Source organism: Parambassis ranga, chromosome 3 (assembly GCF_900634625.1).
Source record: "Parambassis ranga chromosome 3, fParRan2.1, whole genome shotgun sequence".
In the NCBI taxonomy this organism is placed as follows: domain Eukaryota; kingdom Metazoa; phylum Chordata; class Actinopteri; family Ambassidae; genus Parambassis; species Parambassis ranga.
This window is the reverse complement of record NC_041024.1, coordinates 11,111,176-11,134,702: the sequence shown is the minus strand read 5'-3', so window position 1 is coordinate 11,134,702 and position 23,527 is coordinate 11,111,176. Positions and strand designations below refer to the sequence as shown.

At 41.0% G+C, this 23,527-nt stretch overlaps 1 protein-coding gene across 15 annotated transcripts in view; it reads right to left on the bottom strand.

Annotated features, from left to right (window-relative positions):
- Positions 1-23,527, bottom strand: part of sox6 (SRY-box transcription factor 6) — a 119,711-nt gene extending 96,184 nt beyond the window's left edge. For 4 of the 15 annotated variants that reach the window (XM_028401169.1, XM_028401170.1, XM_028401173.1 and 1 more), the window contains exons 1-3: positions 23,107-23,527; positions 20,690-20,810; positions 5,173-5,243 (exon numbers count right to left, since the gene is read on the bottom strand). Coding sequence is in view for 1 of the 15 variants with exons in the window: in XM_028401172.1 (XP_028256973.1) it covers positions 20,690-20,697 (8 nt within the window). In the remaining 14 variants the exon portion in view is untranslated. Of the gene's footprint in view, positions 1-5,172; positions 5,244-20,403; positions 20,446-20,689; positions 20,811-22,692; positions 23,041-23,106 lie in introns of those variants that run through there. The other 11 variants (XM_028401166.1, XM_028401171.1, XM_028401176.1 and 8 more) reach the window with 8 other exon arrangements.

Below are 23,527 nucleotides of genomic sequence, written 5' to 3'. Positions count from 1 at the left end.
AAAAACAAGAATGTCTTTAAATTGCCGTTAAGCCGCATCTCAAGGGCAGGCTTTTTGGTGAGGCAGAAGCAAGGAGGATAGACATCAGTAAGTTGGCCTGGACCAGTCTGAGCAGCACGGCAGCCCTTTCGAAGAATGAGCCTCTGCCAAAAGCTGCCTCTGCCTAACCAAGTCTCCCACCATCTGCAACAAATGTGCTCTATTAAAGCAGTACCATATGGACAACAAGCTAGCTATTAACACGGCTTCAGCACATCCCCTTAACCTAGCCCAGATTTCAAACTTCCAGTCAAATTGACTGCTGATTTAATGCACCGCCAGCAGCCATGTGGGTCTTGGCACGAGACGGCACTCTCAGCCTTCAGTCATTAACAGGCTCACATAGTGCGCAACGCACAGCAAGGCACAGAAGTCAGCTACACACATACTAGCAGTAACTACATCCCAAGCTACTTGGTACATCCCTTTAATTAACCCAAAATATCCAAAGAGGAGGACACAGAGAACGAGAGCCACCTCTTTAAGACAAGTAAACCCGGGCTCCAAACACTCTATTGTACTGAGTGGAAACAAGCTTATGGAGAGCATCTACCCACAAAGCTGCTTCAGTGGCAGCCTAACTGGTGGCTTATGTCTCAGTTGTTCCACGGCGATGGAGAGTGCATTTGCTCCCTCTGCATGGATCCAAAATGGCAGTGATTAACCCTGCAGGGTGGAGGGTGGAGGGGGCGTACTTTAATCCCTGTGGACCAGGCGGCCATGTTGACGCCTCTCCTTTCTCTGAGTCACAGGGCGACCCACCCTCCGCTCACAAAGCCATGCTCTCTTCTCTACGATCATGACGCCACGGCTATGAGCCCTCTGTTCTATGACCCAGAGACAACACACACACATACACACACACACACACCAAATCAATTACAGTTCTGTGGTTTTAACCCGACTCCAGAGTTCAGTAAATTTTGTTTATTTTTTCTTCTTCTGTCTGAGCTGCTTAGATACTGTACATAATTAGAGTGGAAACACATTTCTTCTCTCTGAATACTGAATGTATACAGTGCATTGGACTTGGCAAAACTAGTTTGAAAACATCATTTATTTTGATAGTTTGGATCAGCAACAGCTGAAAGGCAGTTTCTAAAATAAAGTTTTTAAACCCTAACCATCATGAGATCATTGTTCCACGGCATCTCTGTTAGTAGTGTCCCTATGCAAATTGGAGTGATAAGCTAAAGACTGCTTGATGACAGTCTAATTAAATAAGCCTTTCGGTGCTCTCGGTGGAGCAGTGTGATGTGTGAAAAGGTACTGTTGGTTTCAGAGGAGGGAGATCCATGGAAGGAAAAGAAAACCTGTCCAAATAATCCCAACAGCTCAGCTTCACGCCAACTCAACACCCAGTCCCCTCAATATGCTGATACCTGGTCCAACACATGTCCATACACACACACACTGTGCGCTATACACATAGTATGGTGCACTGGAATGCACACACACACACACCTTACGTGCCTCCTTTACTAATGGCAATAGTGTCCCAGTGCCCCCCTCCCCTCATCCCTCCCCTCCCCCAGACATCTACGCGGCACACACATGGACGCTTGCATGTACATGCAGACACACACATCTCAGTCAGAGCTGCCAGATGAGTAGTGAATTAATTTGTGTGAGCCACTCCAACATTAGGAAGGTGTGTTGAAAGGTGTCTGCTCATGTTTCAAATTAAACGCGCTGCTGGTCAGCATTAGCACCTCGCCACCCGTCGGCAACTGACACTTAGGGGGCTGTGGTGGGGGGTGTGGGGTGTGGGAGGAAGGAGGGGAGACCATCCGCCGTTCACACTGGAATAATTAGAACATGTCAGGAAGAATTAATTTCCTCATTTTTCAAAAGGATACACAGAAATTACCATGTTATTATATGACAGGGTCCCTGGGAGGATTGGATTAAATTTGATTTCTTGCGCAGCCCACACAACAAATTAAAGTCATAAATAAGATGGAAAGAAACGGGGCACAGAGCATATGTTTATGGCAATGAGTGAAGCCAAGGGAGCAGAAACAACTATCTTCATTTCATTTTATTTAAATCAGGCCGACACCGTGTGTCTGAATGACAGCAGTTGCTAATGGGTCGAGATTAGAGGCTCCTTGATATTAACACAGAGATCCAACAACTTCAGCTAAAGAGCAATGGGATGTAAAGTGTTGATGCTATAGATGAGGCTATTCTGCAAAGCTATTGCTTCATATATACAACACACACACACAACAGAACATTCTGAAGTTACTTTGTCAAATGATGTCTGACGACATGCAAACTTTAGGAGTTGCAGTGGCATTTTTTTGCCTGTTCAAGTCAGACAGTCCTTATTATTTTAAAGGCAATAAACACACATTTTCAGTTAGTCTTCCCCAGATTGAAAGAACACCTCACAAAGCTTTCAAAAGCACAATAAAATTAGATATTACATTTTAAATGTAATCCATCCCTCTATAAAAGAGCATTATTCGGCTGACCCGGTCTAACACAATATTTGACACTCACATCTCCCGCCTCGGGTCTCAGATTAGACTTGTTAGCTTACTATAACGATTTAACACTGGCTTGCCTGGGAAGAGTTTTTCAGCTCTTTCAAATGGGGCTGTCATTAGAGCTTAGCACTCCCCTGGGCACCACAAACTTTAAATAATTTGCGAATCAATTAACTGGCTACTCTCAACGCAACAGGGATTTCACACTCCGAGGTCGTGGTGCATTATCAGTTGGAGACGATTCATGGCTTTTTGGGAGAAAAGTTCATGGTTGAAACCGTTAATTCATTTTACCGGACTTTTAGTTATGCATTACTTTCCACAGCTGGGGTAGCAAGAAGATTAATGGCATGTTCTTTGGTCCTGTTTTCTGACGTGTATATTCACTAGGGTGAAACTCCGTCCTACAGCACAGGGGAACATACTTTGAGAAGCAGGACGGCAGCCAAATCCATATACTAGTTTTTTATTCTTCTCACAGTTCACATTCAAACCAGACAACAATTAAATTGTCAATGCATATTTTAGTTGAAACATTTCAAATGAGGTCATTCGTGATTAATACAGAGTGCAAGCTATTAATTGAATGTGGAGTTTAGGGAGATAAATAAAGTTCAGGCAGCTTTTACACATTCTTGCCAGGTAGTGACACGTGCAACAATTAGTATTCCAAATTCACTCAGGGATCCTCTGAAGTAATTTAGTCTGATGAAATTAAAATCTTTGTTAGGCAGTCTTTGTCAAGCCATCTCTCTTCGGCATTTTGACCATAATCATTGCAGGGTCAGTGGACTGAAGAGGCTCATTTAATAAATAATGATGATGAGAATAACCATTCAAAGGTTATTCATTTTCATTTTATGGTGAAGTGCTGTTTATATAATTTTGGACAAAATGGTAACCCACATCCTCCCCTCCAGTCGAAGCATCAATAGTGGGCTCATAAGCTGTGAGACTGTGCGGCTGTGGTTTATTAGATAAATGGCACGAATCAACAAAGAGTGCACACGACCTATTCAGATGGTCTAACGTACCCTCAGGTGTTTCCAAATGAGGTTGCATCAGTTTAATTAAACATGTTATAGAAGCAAAACAAGATTACTTCCTCTAATTTTTTTGTGATTAATTAAAACTGGAGGTTAAAGGATCCAGATTTTAGAGGACCAATGTGTCAAAAGAGCTTGTTGAAACTGCTGGTACTAGAGCTTAATGTTGCATTTGCCTCATAATAAATAGGTTCTGGACATAACACCGACATAATCATTAAGACGCTTTATTATGAAAAACTTTAGGGGTCAATTTATCTGTACCAGTTGGCATTTGGTGTTGTTGGCAACCTGCACACATAGGATTATTCATTGTCCTGTTAGGTTTTCGCAGCATCAACATTTTCAGACTTCTTCACTGGCTCAAGATGTTGTTTTGTTTCTCACAGACAGGCAACTTTTTACAGACAGACTGCTGCAACCAATACAGAAACATTTAGACCTTATGATTTGTAGTACACTAGAAGGTACACGGAAAAAAAAATGAAGCAGACTAGAGATATGAAAAATTAGAATCTACTATACAGTATTCTGAAGTGAGACCAAGTCTGTTGTTATCCACATCTCTCATTGTTACTGCACGGTTATAACTAGTGCTATTTATGTTTACAGTATCATGTAGAGTGTGATCAGACTGAGCTCAACATGCAGCAGCAGAGGTGGGATGATGATGGCAGGCAGGTGCATGTTTGTCTGAGCAGAAAACGCTGCGGGATGTGAAATGCCACGATTAAACAATGGTAAATGGCCATGAACTTTGAATTCAGGGAGGCATTTTCGAGCTGTTATTGAAGAGCTTCCCAGTCACATTAATATGATTCCCATGATATCGATAGCTCCAACTGACATTTGGAAGAAAAAGAATAATAACTTAGTTCCTCACCTTTATTTGTTTAATAGGATACATTTTTATTAGAAAACTGGCACTTGTAGCAGCTGTGCGAAGACTTTTAAAGTGATATTATACCGATGCAGAGAGAACCCGGGTATTCATTTTTAAGCAAAATGCCATATTTAATACAAACTGTCTCACTATATTGCTTTGAAAAAAATTCACGGAACTGATGTTTTGGAGCAGAGGTGGCTCTTAGACTTTAGACCAGGTGAAACAACACCGTGATGTATTCTCTTGATTGCATTCGTTATTTATTATTATCTAATTTTATTCTTAAATGTTGTTACATCAACTCCAGTTACACAGTTACAATCACAAAAGTTAAAATCTCTCAGCATATATGCAGAGTTGTGAAGCTTCAACATAAAGGTTGACTTAAAATAATAAGCACTTGACATCATGATTTGATCTTAAAATCACAACATCCACTAGAGAAAATGGAAAAAAATAGCAAATGTGGAAAAGAAAACATCACAATGCTGAGGGAGAAGCAAGAAAAATAAGTTTGAGGGTCAAATGTTTAAAAGGTCTGTCAGTAACTTTGTGCCAATGTAACTGTCTAATTGTGCATACATTGTGTGCCTATCCAATTGTCCACCTCATTTAATGCAGGTGTTCAGTGTGGGTGAAAGACAGCAGGGGTGTATGAGACATGCGTCAAAGACAGAAACAGCTGAAGAGGCAAATTGATACTTACAAAAACTGAAAGACTCAATCCCCAGCTTTCAGCAATCACTGGTTGGTTGGTTTTGAATTCATGTAAATAACCTGGAACGTAAGCACAAATAAGATAGAAGGAGTCTATTTAAGCGTGTCCTTGTATGAAACATCATTTTTAATTACTTTTAATGAATTAAAAGATTTGACACATAAAGCAATCGTCTAAGATATAGACATGGAACAGTTAAAGAGTTAGAGAATTGGAACCATATTGACTGTTGGCTGAGGGTCAGACTCTCCACAGCTGAGTTGAAACAGCTTTGTTAGTGTCTGACCTCCAGTCCTTACAGCTGTCACCAATGGGAATCCGTCCTAGACAATGTTTAAAATCCACTTCTCTGCTACTTCATTAATCTGTCTTCCAGTCGGCGCGCTCCTATAATAAACAGTTTTCATAGAAGCCGATTGTTTTATTTAATTTTGCTCCCTTTCATCAGGCACTGCCTGCTAATGATTTATTTAAGGGCCATACTCTGCTAGTTTCAGCATGTCTGTGGAAATGCTGCAACCTAAGAGCCGTGTTAAAGAGCACACACAGACTAATACAGCACAAGTTCACAGTTCTAAGCACCATCTGTGCCAAACATAAGTGCACCAGGAGTGAAGCATAATGACAAAATAAAGAAAAGCAATTCACTGATCTACTGTGGAGATGAAAAAGCACTAAACTCATTCATGTTCATTTCCTCATATTATCTTGTTTTTCACAATAAGCCAAGATCTCATTACCATCTGATTTATACAGTTTATTAGTCTGCTTCAACACTACCAATTAAACAAGGACAAGGTTTTTTTTCTTTCTCTTTTTTTCTTTCATTCTTTTTTTTCTTTTTCCACGCTTAATTGAACTGTCACTAATTTGCACTACAGCACCTCAGTCTTTTATTGCCGAGGCCAATAAGGCACCAACAAGACTGGATGTACGGAGCACTGTTACTTTGTTGCAGAGTCTGCTGCGTGGGAGACTGAAGGGCAGAACGAAAAAGAAACAGATAAAAAGTATCAGACAGGTTTGAATGTGGTAGCCTTGAGGCTGGAAATGACAATGGGAGACCCAGGTGACCCCCCCCCTTCTCCCCCTCTCAGTTGAATAGAAAGCTGTTACATGGTACCATTATGACAAAATATATTTTTTCCTCAGTGAAAGATCCTTTTTCATATTGACGATACGTTATTAAATAAAGTTTAATCATTGGGACACAGCAGGAATTCAGTTAAAAAGGGAGAGCAAATGTTATTTTTTTGTCACGGTGGAAGCAATATACTGGTGTAGCTGCATGAATGGCACCTCTCAGTTTAAAAGTTTACCGTTACCTCTTAAATACAACTACAGTGTTCCACTGTTCTGAACTATGCTCCAGCTGCACCCACCCACTCCTGGATTCACACGCACACGTACGATTAACTGATATTAGTAGCCATTCAGTCTACACACCAACAATCCCTGCCTGCCGGATAAACTACATATTACATGGATGGTAATTCAATACACTCTTTGTCTTCGCCAAACATCTGACTATAGGCTGAATTCCTGTTGTGTCTAAATAAACGAGAGCTCTTATAATTACAGAGACTGGATATTAACGAACCTTTGAATTCATAATTTGATGTTAATTGAGAACAATGAGGTAAATAATACATGGGGAGATGTATTCCTTATTCATTGCTTATTTAAGTTAATTATTTGTGTGAGCGGAGAGGGAAAAAAAACAACAAAACAATTGCAAATAATTGCAAATAACGAGCCAATCCAAATGATATTATAATGAAGCAAGTGCCATAATCCCTGTGGTGTAATAAGAGTCAGTGTCGACTGGCCTATTGTAGCAGCGTGTTGCAGCTCTTTTCCTGCTGTGAATTACACCTAGATCACATTACACATGCACTCTCCATTCCCAATTACAAGATCAGAGACTTATTACACCCAATTCCAGTCAATGCTAAATTCTAATTATTAGTTTCATTAAATTGTCAACACACAAAACCAATGTATTTTTTTTCTTTTACATCGTCACAAATGAACGGTCAATGTCAGACACAAAGACAGAGAAGGCTTAACTCTCATGTACAAAAATCTGGAACAGGCTGATGCAACTAACATCAAAGGAGAGCTCACAGCCACCTGTGGCATTTCTGTCAAAGAGTGGCCTTTTCTCTAGCTTTGGCTCATCATAGCAACTGCACACACACACGCACACACACAAAATAAATATGCAAACATGTAACATATGCTAAATGGAAGCTTTCATATACAGTGCAATCCAAAAAAGATGCACACACACACACATCCATAGAGCTGTAATGAAACAAAACTGGAATCCAGAACTAGACACCACTCCACTTGCACTAAAACTAAGCAGAAACTTTCTTGTATATCTTTATATTACACATCAGGCGCATGTGCCTGCTGGATTTCTCATTTGAGCATGAACCTCTTGTACGGCGCACGAAGGAAAGCAGTTTTACTACCCCAGCTCACAGAGATTCACTTTCAAATCAACTGAACCTTCAAATTCCAGACATGTGTTTATGTACGGTGTGGGCTACGCTTGATTTAATTTTCCCTGTCCATAACAGAGAGCTGTGTTTTTCAGCCATCATGTGACAGTGGCTCAGCATCACCACATACAGCACTGAGGAGTTTATACTGCTTTATATCTGTCGTGACCAAATTCAGATTTATTTATGTACTTGACTTAAAAACCTGTCCTGTACGTACTGTATGCATCTACTGCATGCATACATGCACACTGTATGTATCTTCCTCTAACTGTGTGTGTGTGCATGGATATGCATGAGCAAGCCAAAACTTGTGCTTCAACTTCTGTTTGGAATTTATCCAGATCTGCAGCATGTTAAAAAAAACGTCCTCTCAATCCTCCATTCCAAATCCTCACTCTCCCCTGCGTCCAAACACACTAAAGTAGGAATTCTGCAGAGTTAGTTATTTTGACAATAGAGGTAATCTATGCCATCAGCAGGCTGCTCCCTACCTGGATGCAGTGTGGTTATCTCTGCAGAAGCAGCAGCCACACAGTCAGTCGGGCTTGGGGGTGGGTGGGGGGGAGTTTGGGATGCAATGAGGTGGGGCTATAACAGAGGTCCCTGAGGAAATAGGGAAATAGGAGGAAGAGGAAGGGGGAGCATTGGAGGCAAAGTGCAGAACATTCTGGCACAGAAATGTCTGATAGAGTAATTGAACACATGTGATTGTCTGTTAAATATCCAGTTCCATAAAGTCAATTTGCTCTGTAGTAGCATCATCTGTGAAATTTGAAACGACAGCTTTCGTGCAATGAGTAATCACCATAGCCGGGAATGAGAGGACATTACTTGTCAGGAAGCAGCTAGAGTTCAGGTAGGCTGTGGAAATGTGTTTACTTTCTGCTCCACACTTTGGATCAAAAGTCCAGAAGTGTCTTGTCAGTAAGATAAGCTGTACTTCCACAAGAGATCCAGCGTATCATTGAGTTATTTGGTGTTGGAAACATGGTCAGTGACGTGCAAACAGCTGTTTCATGCACCGACACACCCTTAACTGTCAACCTTTACAAATGTCTCTTTTCTTTTCATCTTCGCCCTCTGTGCCTCTCGGGCTGCGTTCTTCTGCGCCTGACACCGAAGCAGACGAGACGCTCACAAAATGTCTAGCACCAGGTTGTTAAGAAGGGCCGCCAGAGTGTCAGTTAAAATATCTTTGTTGCAACTCAAACTGTGACCGGTATTTTGAGGGTGCTGAAAGTGTAATAATGTCAAAAAACAAGCAGCTATTCTTTTCTGAGTGTGTTACATACAATACAGTGCGGGGACTGAACCAGGCTTTCATGTGCAGCTTGGCAAATACATTAACTGTCATTTCCTCTGTGACAAATAACAAGAATAAAATACTATTTGCTGAGCGACTGGCCGGGTAAAGGGAGAGAACGACCAGCAAACTGAATGTTTTCCTCCATGGTGGACGCCATTCAGTCCCCAATGCTTCTAACAGGCGAGCGTGCAACCTATCAATTCTCTTTGATTTCCTCTCACATATATTTTTTTTTACTCCAAAGACTGTAAAGACACACAATAGGCTTGTTTTCTGCACACCAATGAGGCCTCTTTTCTTAACTTATATACTCAGATATTTTCTTTTCCTTTTTTCATCCTTTGTCTCTTTCTTATTCTGGGCTGGCTTTGTATTTTCTGTGTAATGTTGGGGGGCAGGGGCATGAAAACAAGTCTCTCCCTCTCTCCCAGGTAATGTGTTTATTTTCCTGGACCCATCTTCTAGTTTACTGCGTGGTGGCGTTTCTCCCCTCTTATCGCCTGGCCCTCGCGGGGCACTTTAGCCCCTCAAATCCTGTTCACCACATACTGGTTTTAGAATCTGTGAAATGAGTGCTAGAGAAGCGTGGCCACAATGTCTGCCTGTGTTGCTACTGGACTCAAATGGGCTTGGTGCTTTTTTTGTCCAGGGAGATGCATAAATGGAAGTTTTTAACACCTCAAAGGAGGCTGGGCCTTTGTGGAGCCACACTAGAGAAGCCTGCCAGTCTCCTGAGGAGGCAGACACACTGAGTGCTGCAGGACAAAGAGCTAGAGGAGCAGAATCAGCAGGGGCATCACTCTGCTTTGGGCACCAGCCACACACACACACATATATGGCTGCACTTACATACAGCATACACACGAACATCTGCATGCACACTAAGGTTACAAAGAACAAAATATGTTCCAACAACAGCTGCCTGGAAGCATTATAACAAAACAGATAGTGTAAAATATATCATAACAGTTGTATTATAGCTAAAATCTGATTCATTAAATTCATCTCACACCTGGTTACAGGTAGAAAATCGAAACAGCCTGCAGGAATAACCAAATAAGATGAATATAAACACTGTATTTCCAGCAGTTACAATGCATTGCTAACTGTAAATAGATTCATATGTGATTGTACAAACATATTCAATACAAATATATAACCACCACACATCCATTTCCTACTTATTGATTTCAGCTCCACTGTTTGAAAATAATTTCCTCATTTCCATCCCAATTTTCCTTATTGAAATTCTTTTTTTTTTATTCACGAGTACAGCCCAACAGCTGGCATTTACAATCAGTCTTTATGCTGTTTAGATGTCTACAATAAGCATTTAGATGCAAATATCTCTGCCTTGTACAAAGGACTTGCAACTTCTGTCAGAAGCAACATAATCAACCTGCAATTGTCTCCTGGCTCCAAGTGGTTTCCAGTGACAAGGCCTAAGCCGTAAGCATCTGTATTCAAATGATTCCCTATTTCAGGCACAGTTTAGTGTGGATATTTCCAACAGTACTGCACTGAAAATCAATCACATGGTGAATTAAACCAGAAAGGAAACAACTGATCCATAAATGATCAGGTTACAACGAGGCATTGGTGTCCACAAATTATTCAGTGTTTTCCTTGTTCGAGTAGAAGCTGGGACGCCTCTTTTTTATGGTCTTTTCCACCTGTGACTTGTGCTACTGTCACTTTTTTTTTCTGCAAAAACCAGTTTAAGTTGACAGATAATTATTTTTAGTGGCAAGATCAGTACAACCCTGGCAGACAAGTGAGATGCAGGAAACCTAAGAAGAAAATCGTACAAAAAAAGTCCATGTTGGAAAATTACTCCATCTTATATTTATGTAAAACAACACATGCTGCAATATAACAGCATTTCACAACATAGACTGAAATAATAAAGAAGCAGTCTTTCTTTTTTTTAGTGGAAGCAAATAACAAAAAAAGGAGGAGATGCACAGATTCCAAAAAATCTAAACAAAGCCTCTAAGTGGCCTCTGTGTAAACCTGACAGTGATGGACAGCTGCACTTCACTATGGCTCCATTGCCCCTGTACAGCCATCTTAACAATTTACATTATAACCTCTTTAACTTTTATAACCTTTTTGCTTCTTTTATTTACAATTGCAGAGGTCATTTGTCTTTTCTTTTTTTTTATGAAACCCACAATTAATCGCAGCGTTTGCAAATGCAAATGAGCCCATTCAGGGGGAGGGAAAATGATCAGTTTGAGAATATTTCTGCCTTCTTAATCTTCTAAAGAGGGAAATGATTTAAAAGGAGGACACAAATCTCCAGTGACATGGCAGGAACTGTAGGGCACTTGCCTCTCTCCCTCGCTTTCCGTTCTCCCTTTTCTCATCTCACTCACGTCTCCCTCTGCCCTTCCACCCCACCCACCCATCACCATTTCTTTCTCCTCCTAATTTACCTCTCCCCCCCACACCCTCCCTCCCCCTTGTTGCCCTGTAGGGGTAGAAGGGCCAGGAGTCAGAGACAAGGAGCTGAGGGCAGGGCTGTACTTGGCTTGTCCCCTCAGAGGAAACAAATGTAGTGTTTTAACCACTGATCACTGGTATAATTGAGTTTAACACTCCTTTTCTGGATTAAAAAAGGGCCTTTGAAATGAAAGGTCAAATTACCTCTACAGTCAGGCAATAAATAAGTCAAACAAGGTAAGAGGTTCCTGCCAGCATATGTTAGTGGCAAATCTAATTAGCGGAAAAACAGGATGCTCTTCCATTCCATACTGTATGGGAAAAAAGACAGTGAGAGTCTCAATTGTACGACAAAGGAACAGAAATACATTATTTGTAAAGAACATATGTTCTAATAGTTAAAGAAATACAGACTAATGTCACAAGATTAGATATCCACAGCATTACACTGGGAAAGTCTGGGTAATATTTTTGGCCCTTCACACTTTAAATGCTTCATTTTTCCCATTATGTAAGATATCCTATAGTTCCATTGTCCATTGACTGTGGCACAAAGAAAGGAAGGGCATAAAGTAAGGTTGCAGTCTGGACTGAAAGCACAGAAGGTGGCCAAGCAAGGCACAGAGCAAGAGAATGAGAGAGGGAGAGAGAAAGAGGGAGAGAGGGAGACAACACTACACCCAACTAGCTACAATGTGGCCTTTGTGACATAAACCACTCCACACAGCAGATTGTGGAAAATAATCCAAAATTTACTGGTTTGCATATCCAGCAATAACAACTGACATCACAACCTGTACCATATATTCCATGTTTCTGGACACATTTCACATTTAGTGGAGAATCAGGGGGGTAAGAACAACATTGTCAAGCAGTTATTATGTTCCCACCATGTCCTGGGAGCCCATTACAGCATGGCACAAGCAACGGTAAAACTGAGAAACCCTGCAAGCTGACTCTACAGGCAGAGGGTTGGGGAGCACTTACAGGCTCACAGTACTGCACGCTGCTAACTGGTGGAGATAAATGCAGTTCAAACAAACACTTTGCACCTACAGATTAGGTGTGTTTAAATTCTACTATAAGGTTTATGTTTTCTGTTCAAGTATGTAGTTGGCTTCTGTGCATTGCTGCTAGTGTAAAAATGCAAAAGAGAGCAGGAACAACTCTTATAAGCAGCTGTCCAGATAGTATTAATCTGAGTCTGGTGTTAAAAGCACAACAGGTGGATCGAATGAAAAATGTTTTCCTTTCACTTGTGAACACATGCTTCCCATTATTCTATAAGAAAAGCTGACGTTGCTCCAAACAAAAGAAAAGACGGCCCTCAATGGCCACTACTGCTCACCACAAACTACTTTTCAAGTATATCTTCCATTACATATGAGTATACATGTTGAAGCTGAGTATACTTTCAACATTCCAGTGGGGGGGGGGGGGGGGTAATGAAAATGTAAATAGATTAAATTGCGTGTTCAAATATGGAATAAGTCCTGGAAGGTAAGTATAATTTATGTAATAATAGAAAAATGCTTTTCAGATTTTTTTCTTCTTCTGTAATGCACTCAGTTGCTATTGAATTTGCCAAGCAGACTTTTAAATAACACTTTCTGACCAGTTCCCACAACCCTTAGAAATGTGAGTTAAATATATACTGAATAAAATATAATAACAAATAAATGTGCTGAAATCTGTGACTTCCATCCATCTAACAAAAAGCCCACAGCTGTACAATTTCAATATTTCAATTCAACAAAAAAAATCTAAAAAAAAAAAAAATCCAAAGAACAGCCATGGGCACTGCGTGTGTGTGTGTGTGTGTTGAATGTGTGTGCATACCAGCTCTCCACAACAGCCCCCAAACGTGGTTTTGGGCAGAGTGCGGCCTAACAGTAAAATGTTGAAATTGGAAAAAATATTACCCTTCTTTCTCTTGAATAGCTGAGAGATAAGCACCCTTTAGCAATGAAGCCAGTGGAGTTTAAGCTTATTATGAATACCTCTCAGAGCGCAGAAGCATGTACTGTAGAAATCAAAGGGAGTAATAGGCAGGTAAGCCAGTGTCATTTTAAGGAGGAAGTCAGTTGTGAAATTGTAAAATCGCGAGGCCCTGCTGACAATCTCCTGCCCTCAGAACACTCCCATAAATGATTTCTAATGGCTGTGGCTATCAGATATCTGAAAAAGTTAGAAGTTTGTGAGGCGAAAAGAAAAGAAAATCCAATGCTAATCTCTCCATTGATGGAGACTAATAATAATACCACCATTTATCTCTTTGATTAAACAGAGCATACTCTGAAGTTCACAAGAATGTGTGATTCTTTGCAAGTGCCCTAAGCTTCCCAAAGTAGACCCGGCTCTGCAGAACATTCCTCATGGTTTCATGTTCAATTGGCTGTGAAAGTCCTCTCTGACGTGCTGCACTGAAACCGTAAAAAACACCTAACCTTCACAGTGTTTGGAATACAAGAGCTGCTCATCAAAAAAAAAATCTAAATTCTTACATTCATCCTATTAACATCAGCTGAAGGGTTGCACATAGTAGTTTTTGCATTCTGTTCCTAATAGCTTAAGTGGTAATGTTCCCCCACTGAGATGATATCATAACACGGCTGCTCCGAGGCAGCCCGGACTCTGTAGTGTCTCTACAAAGGCACACACGTGAAAACACCCACAGGCTACTGTGCTTTTCTTCTCTGAATATTCATCCATGTTTCCACATCATCTGCAGGTCTCCTAATCATAGTCACTTCCCCTTTAATCACAGGGCTCTAATTAGGTCCTAATAAACCATTTTGCCATCCTCTTGGAGCGCCTCTGTGTCACTCACACATCAAACCATGAAATACGATATTAAGGGGCTGTCAACCTCAAAGGAAATGCTCCTCCAGCAGCAGTAATACAGATACTGCAGGCACACCCTCTTACACTAATTGAAATTATTGAAAGCTCTGCTTACATGTGACACTTGGCCATGTCTGAAACCATGGCCTGAAGTATGGCAGTCAAAAGCGCCCTGGTTGTGCCAACGCTGAGGCTCTACTGGTTTCTCTGATGTCGGATAATTGTTTAAACCTGAGTGGATATGGCACAGGGCCTCATGCTGCGTATTCTGCCAAGAAAAGGAAAAAAAAACATGTTCTCACTAGCACTTTCCTCCTCTGTTTCTTCTATTCTAATTCAGTCCAGCATGGGCTTCAAGGAAAGCCTCAATGATTCCATGTTCATCTTGGAGAACCAGTTGGGGACGATGATCACTGACCACAAGTTGATAATGATGACTGTTTAATTAGAAGCCTTTCTTTGGCCTGGCCATAACCCAAGCTCCTCCACCCTGCAGATGGTAACCAATAAATTTAGCTTTGCTGAGGATGAGGAGGAACATTGTACGTCCCAGCGTACCCTCAACCCCACCCCTAACCAAGGGCACAAAGCCTTTCTCCTCACTGACACAAGAAATCTGTCTTTATAGTATGTGTTGGTATATGGTCCAAATTTCTACTGATTATTTTCATTCTATTTTTGAGAGCCTTTTCTGTTTCTGATCAACATATCATTGTCATTTTTCCTCTTGCAAGAAAAGCATGATTACTTTTTCTATGGTTGTGTTTCGGCAACTGAAAGTAATTGGATAGAGTTGGGAAAACACTGTGGTCATGGTGAGTGCATTTGGGTTAGGTTGGGAACCTAAAACACTTTGTTATGGTTGGGAAGAATAGGGTGAGCATGGTAAATGTTAAAAAAAAGGATCTAAAGCTCAGTCACCACCATAGACGTCATATGCTTGTCCATCCTCCCTGACCTCCTTCAGCAGTTTAGCTGCAGTTAAAAAAATTATGCAAATACGTTTTGACAGTGAATATAAATTGTTATTGTAAATGACTGCAAGAAGGTTTGTAAGCATCTTTACTTGTTGCAGCACAGTGTCATTCTTTGGAAATGTTTTGTAGCCGCCTCTAGTGTCTCCTCATCCAACTCCTGTCAATCACCCTCCTTTTATACAAGTCTCCTCTCAGAGGTTTCTACACTGGTAATGCCTGGCAGAAATGCCTCTCTGTGTTGTGTGTGTGTATATATATTATATGTGGGCGGGTGGCGTGTGCCAGAGTGGCTATCCCTTCAGATTGTCAAAGAGGCTCATGGGAAATTTGTTATATGGTCCAAACCACAGCCTTTCTCTATCATTTCAGCAGATTTCTCTTTTTTAGTCCCATTCAAGAAAGAGATTATCACAGGCGGTACTTTTTTTTCTCAGGCTCTGGAGTTTTTTGTTTGTTTTTTTTTGTTTTTTTAGCTTGCTTATAAATGTGCAGCTGAGGCTATCAGAGATTTTCAGTGTTTCCATGGCCTCCAATGGTTGTTCTTAAAGTGTGATTGTTATTGGCCAAAACCGCCTAAGAATAAACAGATCACTACTTAAATTTGGTTTGAGTTGAAGGTTCATATTTTCCACAAGTTTCTCTGTTATGGTTATATAATGGTTAAAGTAGGCAGAGTGATGGATACAGTTACTCCAGCCATTTGGCAACAAATGAAAGCTGCTCATCGAGTGCTACTTCTAAGTACAATAAATATCTTCAACCACCTTAAAAATACAAAACTCTACTTTCTAAAAGAAACGGCAATTGTGGGTCAGGACAAAAAAATCTATTTGATAGACTGAAGAAGACTGAGTTTGATGTACTTACTCAACATCAGAGGGATGTGAGGCAACATGAACATTTACATCATTATTTGTGCTGAATCCTTAGTTGTGTAATGTCTCAGAAAAAAATCTGCTCTTCGCTCATCTTTTCACCAACAGGCCCCAAACACCCTCCTCCCTTTACTTACACAGTGAGCAGTGAGAGAGAGAGACAGAGCGAGAGAGAATAACAAAGACAGAGAGAGAGAGAGAGAGAAAGAGAGGAGAAAGCTTGTGGTCGAGTCTGCTGAAGCCATTTTCTCATAATGCACATTAAGAGCAAAGCCTTGTAACACATCCAAGTTAGTGTATAAAGAAATTATTCAAAGAGCAAACAAAAGACCTGGGCAAGAACAGATGCTATGGTTAACTTCATCAGAACTTTAGCCACAAGACCCTTTCCGTCTACTCCCTCTGTCTCTTTGATTTATTTTTGGCATTGTGCATTAGCATTTTCCACAGGAAAAACTGTTGTGAATCTGATTTCTGGCCTGATGCATCCTTTCTTTTCCGTGACTTTCTGGCCTGTTTTAGATGTCACAGTAGCTGCTCCATGATGCAAGTGGTCTATCAGTATTTGTTTCCATCCAACAGCGCTAACACATGCTATCTGGAGAGCTTAAAAGTAGGCAGTAGCAAAGACAACGTGTGCTGAGGTGAGATGTCTCAGTTCAGTTTTAAATTCATGTGATTATGCATTGTAGATTAACAGGTCAATCAAACAATCTGCTGTTTGTATCATGGATCAAGGTTCCACATGGTCAGAAAGACAGCACAGAGTGTACACACACACACACACACTATGTATGAGCACATGTGCAAATTTATGCATAAAAACTAATCTGATTTAAAAACAGTCAAGTGCCAACAAAGCAGCTCCCAGCATCCTTAAAGCTGGACCATGGAGTAATGAAACCAGATTGGCTGGCTTAGTCATGACTCCGGAGCATATTTTACATCTCATGTCAGATCAGGCTGGCAGATGCCAAGACGGCTGTTAACCTCCACCAATTGGATAATGTCTAATTGTTCAGCTTTAACAGACCGTGGAGACCTGTGTAGCTACTAATACTGCCTTCTAAAATCTCTGTTATCACAGTCGGTAAATGATTTGAACCTTGTGACTCATGCTCATGCTCTAAATGTTAAAGCAATTCATGATTTTTTTCTTGCCTGCACTAGGCTTATTTATAACAAATAAGAAATTCAAATGTGCCGCATGCCATAATTGCGCTTCTTCTCCCTTATTAGAGGTTTTTAGGGCATTCTTTCACATTATATTTACATGAGTGTCACAGCTGCCCATGCTGGCACTCAAGTTATAATTTTATGGAGTCCTTTAACGCTTCCTCCAAGGCAGCCGCTCACCCATGGGATGGCCTGATCCAAGCACAATTGGGGTGGAGGAGGAGGAGGGGAAGGAGGAAGAGGAGGGTGGCTGTCACACAAGGAAAGAGCGTGTTGTGACGCTTTTGTGTGTAAGCAGCGCATAAGCCCACATTACACTAATCTCTTTTCCCTTGTTCACTCACAAGACACAATCTCAGGTCTTCAGAGCTTCTCCAATTCTAGCAGGACAGAAATCCCTGGAGGCGAGAGATCACAGCTTCTTCTTCTTTTTGATTCGTCTCAGAGTTCAGAAGCAAGGTCACTCATGCACACATATGACGACCGTATATCTAATGTATCTGTCTATAGAATGCTGATAAGCATTTTTTTCTATTAGAGTTTAGGATTAGTGTGACTTAATCCAATAAAAAATATTACAGATTAATATTAATTAACACACACGACTCTCAAATTGTAGGTAACAAAATGGTTGCCATAAAAGCAAAGAAAACTAGCTTTTTTTTTTCTTTCTTTTTGCTTTGAATTCTGTGGCCAAATATCTGCAAAGGGAACATGGGGGCGACACGAGTGTTTGTTTAAAATTCAGCTTCAACCACCTGCACTCTTTTCACACGACCTGATAGTTCTCAGCCTTGGGTTATATGCTTTGTGTGTGTGTGTTTGTGTGTGTGTGTGTGTGAGAGAGAGAGAGAGAGAGAGAGAACATGTGTGTGTGTGTGCAGAGACTCCAAAATCCACCACATTTTAATTACTGCCCGGCTGCACTGTGTGCTTCTTTGATATGGTAATAGAGGCAACCATCTTCACAGAGCCACTGTACAAATCTTCATCTGATTCATAAAAAACAATGAGCCCGACTAATTCCTCCACCTGATTACTGTCCCAGACCTGTGTCACAGACATGCGGCCACTAACGCCCTTCCAATTAATTCTACATATTAATGTGTGATTTAAAAAAAAAAACTCAACAGAGGCCACTTACCATAGCCTGGACTGTTGCATTTTGAAGTCAAAGTTAATTATGCACAACTATGCTATGGACTGAAAGAAAATGTCCAATTATTTTGAGAAAAACTTCATTCGGTGGGAGAGTGAATGATACAGATCAAAATGAGCCACTTAGGTTACTTGTGCAATTATACAGCTCCTGTGATGATACATATATTTAGATTTTTTTTTTCATCTGTAATCCTTTAATGTCAGCAATACTGTTCACTTAGAGCAGCCAGAGGGAGATCTAATAGAGCAGGAAAAAAAACTGCCGCTGCTCTTGTTGATGTTCAGTAAGTGTTGGCGAACATAGGTGCTGTTTCATTCCGCATAAAAAAAAACATGTAATCAAGTTGAATCTTTGACATTAAAGGAACCTGCGTTCAGCAAAAAAAAGATATATTTAAAGAAAATCAGCATCCAGGGCTTTATGAAATCAAAATGTTGAAGCGCCTGATGCTTTTCACACTGTCTTCCCGCTGTCTGTCTGCTCACAGCTTTTCAAACGGTGACTTTATGTCCCCACTGTCTGCTCTGCCTGTCTGACTCAGCTGACCCCTCATTTCATCAGTATGTCTCCTCTATAGGATGTCACTAACATAAGCCATGATGAATGTGCTGACATTAATTAGTGACTTGTTACCAACTTGTCAAAAACTTCTTGTCTGAGGGAAGGAATTACCAAAAAAAATGGCTATGGCATATCCCCATCAGTTTTGATCATTGTTGAAATATTCTACAAGCAAATTAGATAACACTTAGAAAGACAGATGTCACAACATGTGCTGCCACATTTATTATCTCCTGCAGTCCTCCAACCTTCTGCTGCCCCCCTCCTCTACCTTTACCAGGCCTGCTGTTGTTTACCTCTTCTCATCTTGTTTACCATCAAGCCTCAGCCACAAAGAGAAGAAGACTAGTACCTGTGTACCCCTCAGCCGCCCCCGACTGTCCACATCCCTGCCTCGTCTTGTCACTTGCAAACAAAATAGCTGTCTTTCTGCCAACCACAATGTATGTGGAAGGAACACACAGAGTGTAAGGTCTCAGTTATGCAGTCAAAACTGATGTTTGGTCGCGAGAAGACGAGAGGGGTGGCTTTTTGGATTTTGACGTTTCAAATCAAAATCAACAGTAGTGTTTTTCTGTGTCAGGAGTGAAGACATTTTCACACAAAAAATCTGAGGCGGAAAGCAGCACTCATGCGTGCCAATGCATAAAGGAGCTCTTTTTCTCATGCACACATATACACACACCCCAAGCCCCTCTCACACACACACACACTAGAATAATAAAACAATTACAGATTTAGAAGAATTTAAAATATCAAGGACTGGAACGACAAGTGCAGCCACACCACGATGCTCATTTTGTATAAAAAATAATCACCACATTATTACGACCACTCTATCTGCATATGACGACAGAAATGTGTCAGTATTGGAATGTTTTTCCCCTTCTCCGCACATGAAATCAGCTTATCATGAGTGGTTGTAATATCATTAAAGAATTCATTCTGGCAGGGGAATACACTCCGGGTAAAACTGTTAACAGAAGAGCAGAGGCCGTAAAACGAAACCAACACACACCAGCACTTTAATTTGCATCACTGCGTGGTTTAAACATACAGCGGATTTCTCTTTGGCAGTGGAATAAAATCACACTTAATAATGACAAATGTCACCACAGATACAGCCTTTTTTCTTTAGTTTTCTTTTCTTTTTTCCTTGCTTTTGGTGCCACATTTACAATTAAATTCCAAATGCACAGACTGTATTAAACGAATGTAATGATTACACATATGAATATATATTCAAACAGATTCTTTCTGCATCTCTTTCCACTCTTCTCTCTCGCCCCTCCTCTCTGTCTATCCTGCTTTTTCTTTGATCCCACTAATTGCTGGCACATGAGCTTTAAGCAAATCCTACCTGTAGATGATGAGGACAGTGAAAAGTAGGACTGCAGGTAAAGTCACACTATGGTGTTTAGTCCTAACAAAATTTAAGATCAGACTCATTCCCTACATACCCCCCTTTTCAATTAAAAACAAATAGCTTCTAATGTATGATAATGAGGGGGGAAAAGTCTCAGATGCTTTTGCAAGAGAAGAGACATTGGACTTGGACAGAGTGCAGGATTTGTTTAGACAAGTGAGCCAGGTTTGCCCCCCCCCCTTCATGACAAAATGAAAGTCCTAAAAATCTTTGAACTTACTGGCACATCAGCGTCAGCGACTCTTATATCTTATGCTGAGTCCAGGTGGGAAATGCTGCCTTATTTCTCAGTCTTGCAAAAAAAAACTCAAGTCACCCCGAGATCCACCCGCAGATAAGTCCTTAAAAATACAGAAAATGTGCATGTGACATGTGATCAATAGGATATCATTACCTTGCAGTTTGTTTTACACACACATAAAATTGTCAGTTTTTGAATCGGCTGCAATCACTACGAAAGAAATGCGCAATATCTGCCCTGCACAATATTAATAAAAATGCAAAAACAATCAGAAGAGAATCACACTGACAAGATTAGTTACACTTCACGTTTCTCCGATTATTAATCGTAACAATTGCAGAGAAGTGTATAGAGGGATAAGGTGGTTAATTAAGATGCCGGTAGTTCACGTGTGCAACAAAAAAATGAGTGTAAAATGTTCAATAAAAGCCAAGCGCGGCTGGCATCAAAGGGCTGAAATGCCGCTTTTCACTCTTTCCTCTCTCTCTCTCTCTCTCTCTCTCTCTCGCTCTCTCTCTTTTAGTGAGCGACACGCTGAGCTGCACAAGCCGTCAGAGTCAAACTCTTATAGAGACAGAGCCGAGTGTCCCTGTATAGCAATCAGGACAATGTGCTGAATGGGCAGTCTAATTATAAATGTGCCATTTAGACTTGCGTTTGGTCTCCAGGACCGCCTTACCTTATGAGGAAACCTGCGTTTAACACAGGCAACAGTTAAGACTTCCAAACTAAAAACGCAAAAAAAACAAAACTTCCCTTCCACACGGCAGCAGCAGCCGGTGAGGATTCTGAAGCTTCTTTCTGTTGGTTGACTTTTTTTTTAATGGAACAGGCTGTAAATAATTATAGTCTCATTAATTAGCCACAGGTGTGTTAATTGTGTGGTCAAAAACCGCACATGTGTATTAAATAAAAGAAAGTGTGCTGCTGGGTCTGACGCTGCTGTCACTGCTCATTCTCCTCCTGTTAGAATGTTATTTTAACTCCCGCACCAGTTTTAGGGCTCTGCTGCTTTTTTTTTGTTGCACACAGGGAGTGTGTCTAATTTTGGAAAACATCTTAAAATGAGGCTCCGCGCTACACACGCACATATCATCCTCTGATAATTCCCTACATTTATCATAAAGTTGAAAAATTATTGTTGAAGTTTGTGTTACATTAATATTTCTTTACAGACATAAAATTAAATGTTTTCTTTATATTCATATTGAGCGTAGCTTATATTATGCTGTAAAAATATCTGAGTGATAATTTTAGTTTGTGTAAAAAGCCTGATTATTAATATTTTTTCTTAAGTGTTCTTAAAGAGCACTTTTCACCAGAGGACTTGTGTCTGTTCAGTCCGGGAGCGCCGAGCTTCAGAGCTTTCGTCTTAAATGGAAAACTGTCTGTTCGAGTACATGTTCTCTAAATGGACAAGCCTTGCGATTGTTGAATTTAATTTATGGCTGATGCATTCTTTAGAGGTCAATTCCCCTGACCCCCCCGAGAAAGTTAAGGAAGAGCAAATTCCCAGGCTGCACGGCTTTCAGGATCTCTGCTTTTTTTCTGACATAAGAAGAAGAAGAAGAAGAAAAACAACATGACAAATGCCTCCACATAGACGCAGTTTAGGGTGCAGAGAGCGCCGGGATGTATAAAGGTATAATGAGACACTCGCGAAAGCTTCAAATAAACTTGTCCACCTCACACGCAGAGACAGGAAACCTACCAGGGCGCACGTCATTGACAATGAATGGTACCGCTGTGTGGACAAAAGTGAAACTGCCGTCAGCAGAAGAAAGTTACGGGACATGTAAACACAGACACTAAACCTCTAAATGTTTAACGGCTGATTAAGAATCGCCACTTAGTCGTGATGGTTAGTGAATAGTTCTCGGTGACAGCAACCCGTTTACACACAGCAGCAGCCTGTGTCCGCTCGCACGGCTTCACGTTTGTTCAAACAGCAGATTTAAAGACAAGAAAACATGATTTCAAACCTTCAAAACCGACGGGGCCGTGGCGGAATGAAGTTCAGATGAACTTAAGATGTTGTGTATAAAGCAGATTCGCTGATTCCGAGGTGAAGCCGAGCCGCTCCGAGCCAGCACGTAACGCGCCTCTCTCCTCTCGCGTGTGGACTTGGCTTGTTTTGGTGAAAGCGACGCATCAGACAGTCGCAATAATCAAAGTTTGACAGTCATTCTCCTCGCCACAAACTCCGCGGATCCGCGTCTGTTGAACACATACACGACTTTCTAATAACTGTTTTAAAGCGACATGCGCGCACGGTGCCGGGACATGTCACTGACTGCGCGTTCCACTTTTAAGGGACCAGCAATAAAGACAAGGTGAAAATATCAGGACAACAACAGCATGTCAAGAGGGGAAAAAGTGCAGCAAACATGTTTTACCTGGATGATGTGAGCCGTGGAGAAGATATCTGTGCGTCCTTTCCCGTGCGTAAAGAATACTAGACTCGGCTACACTTTGTAGAAAATGATCACTGAGCTATCTGTTGAGCGAAAACTTAAGTCTGCTCGCACGGGGCCATGCAGGAGGGGATCCCGTACACACTCTCTGTGAAGTTCTGTTGTCCGAAACTACACAACTACCTTTTGTTGTTAGTCTGTCTGTTCTTTATCTTCCTCTGCCTCTCTCTCTCTCTCTCACACACACTAAGACAGGAGAAGACGATGGGTAGAGCTGCTGTCAATCTTGGCAATCAATGCGCGCAGCCATGTCGCAAGTATTCAAAGCATTTCCCGTCGTGCAACATCAGAAAGTGAGTGGCCAGGGCATTGATCTGAGGAAGGCAAAGAGGCAGGACTCCCC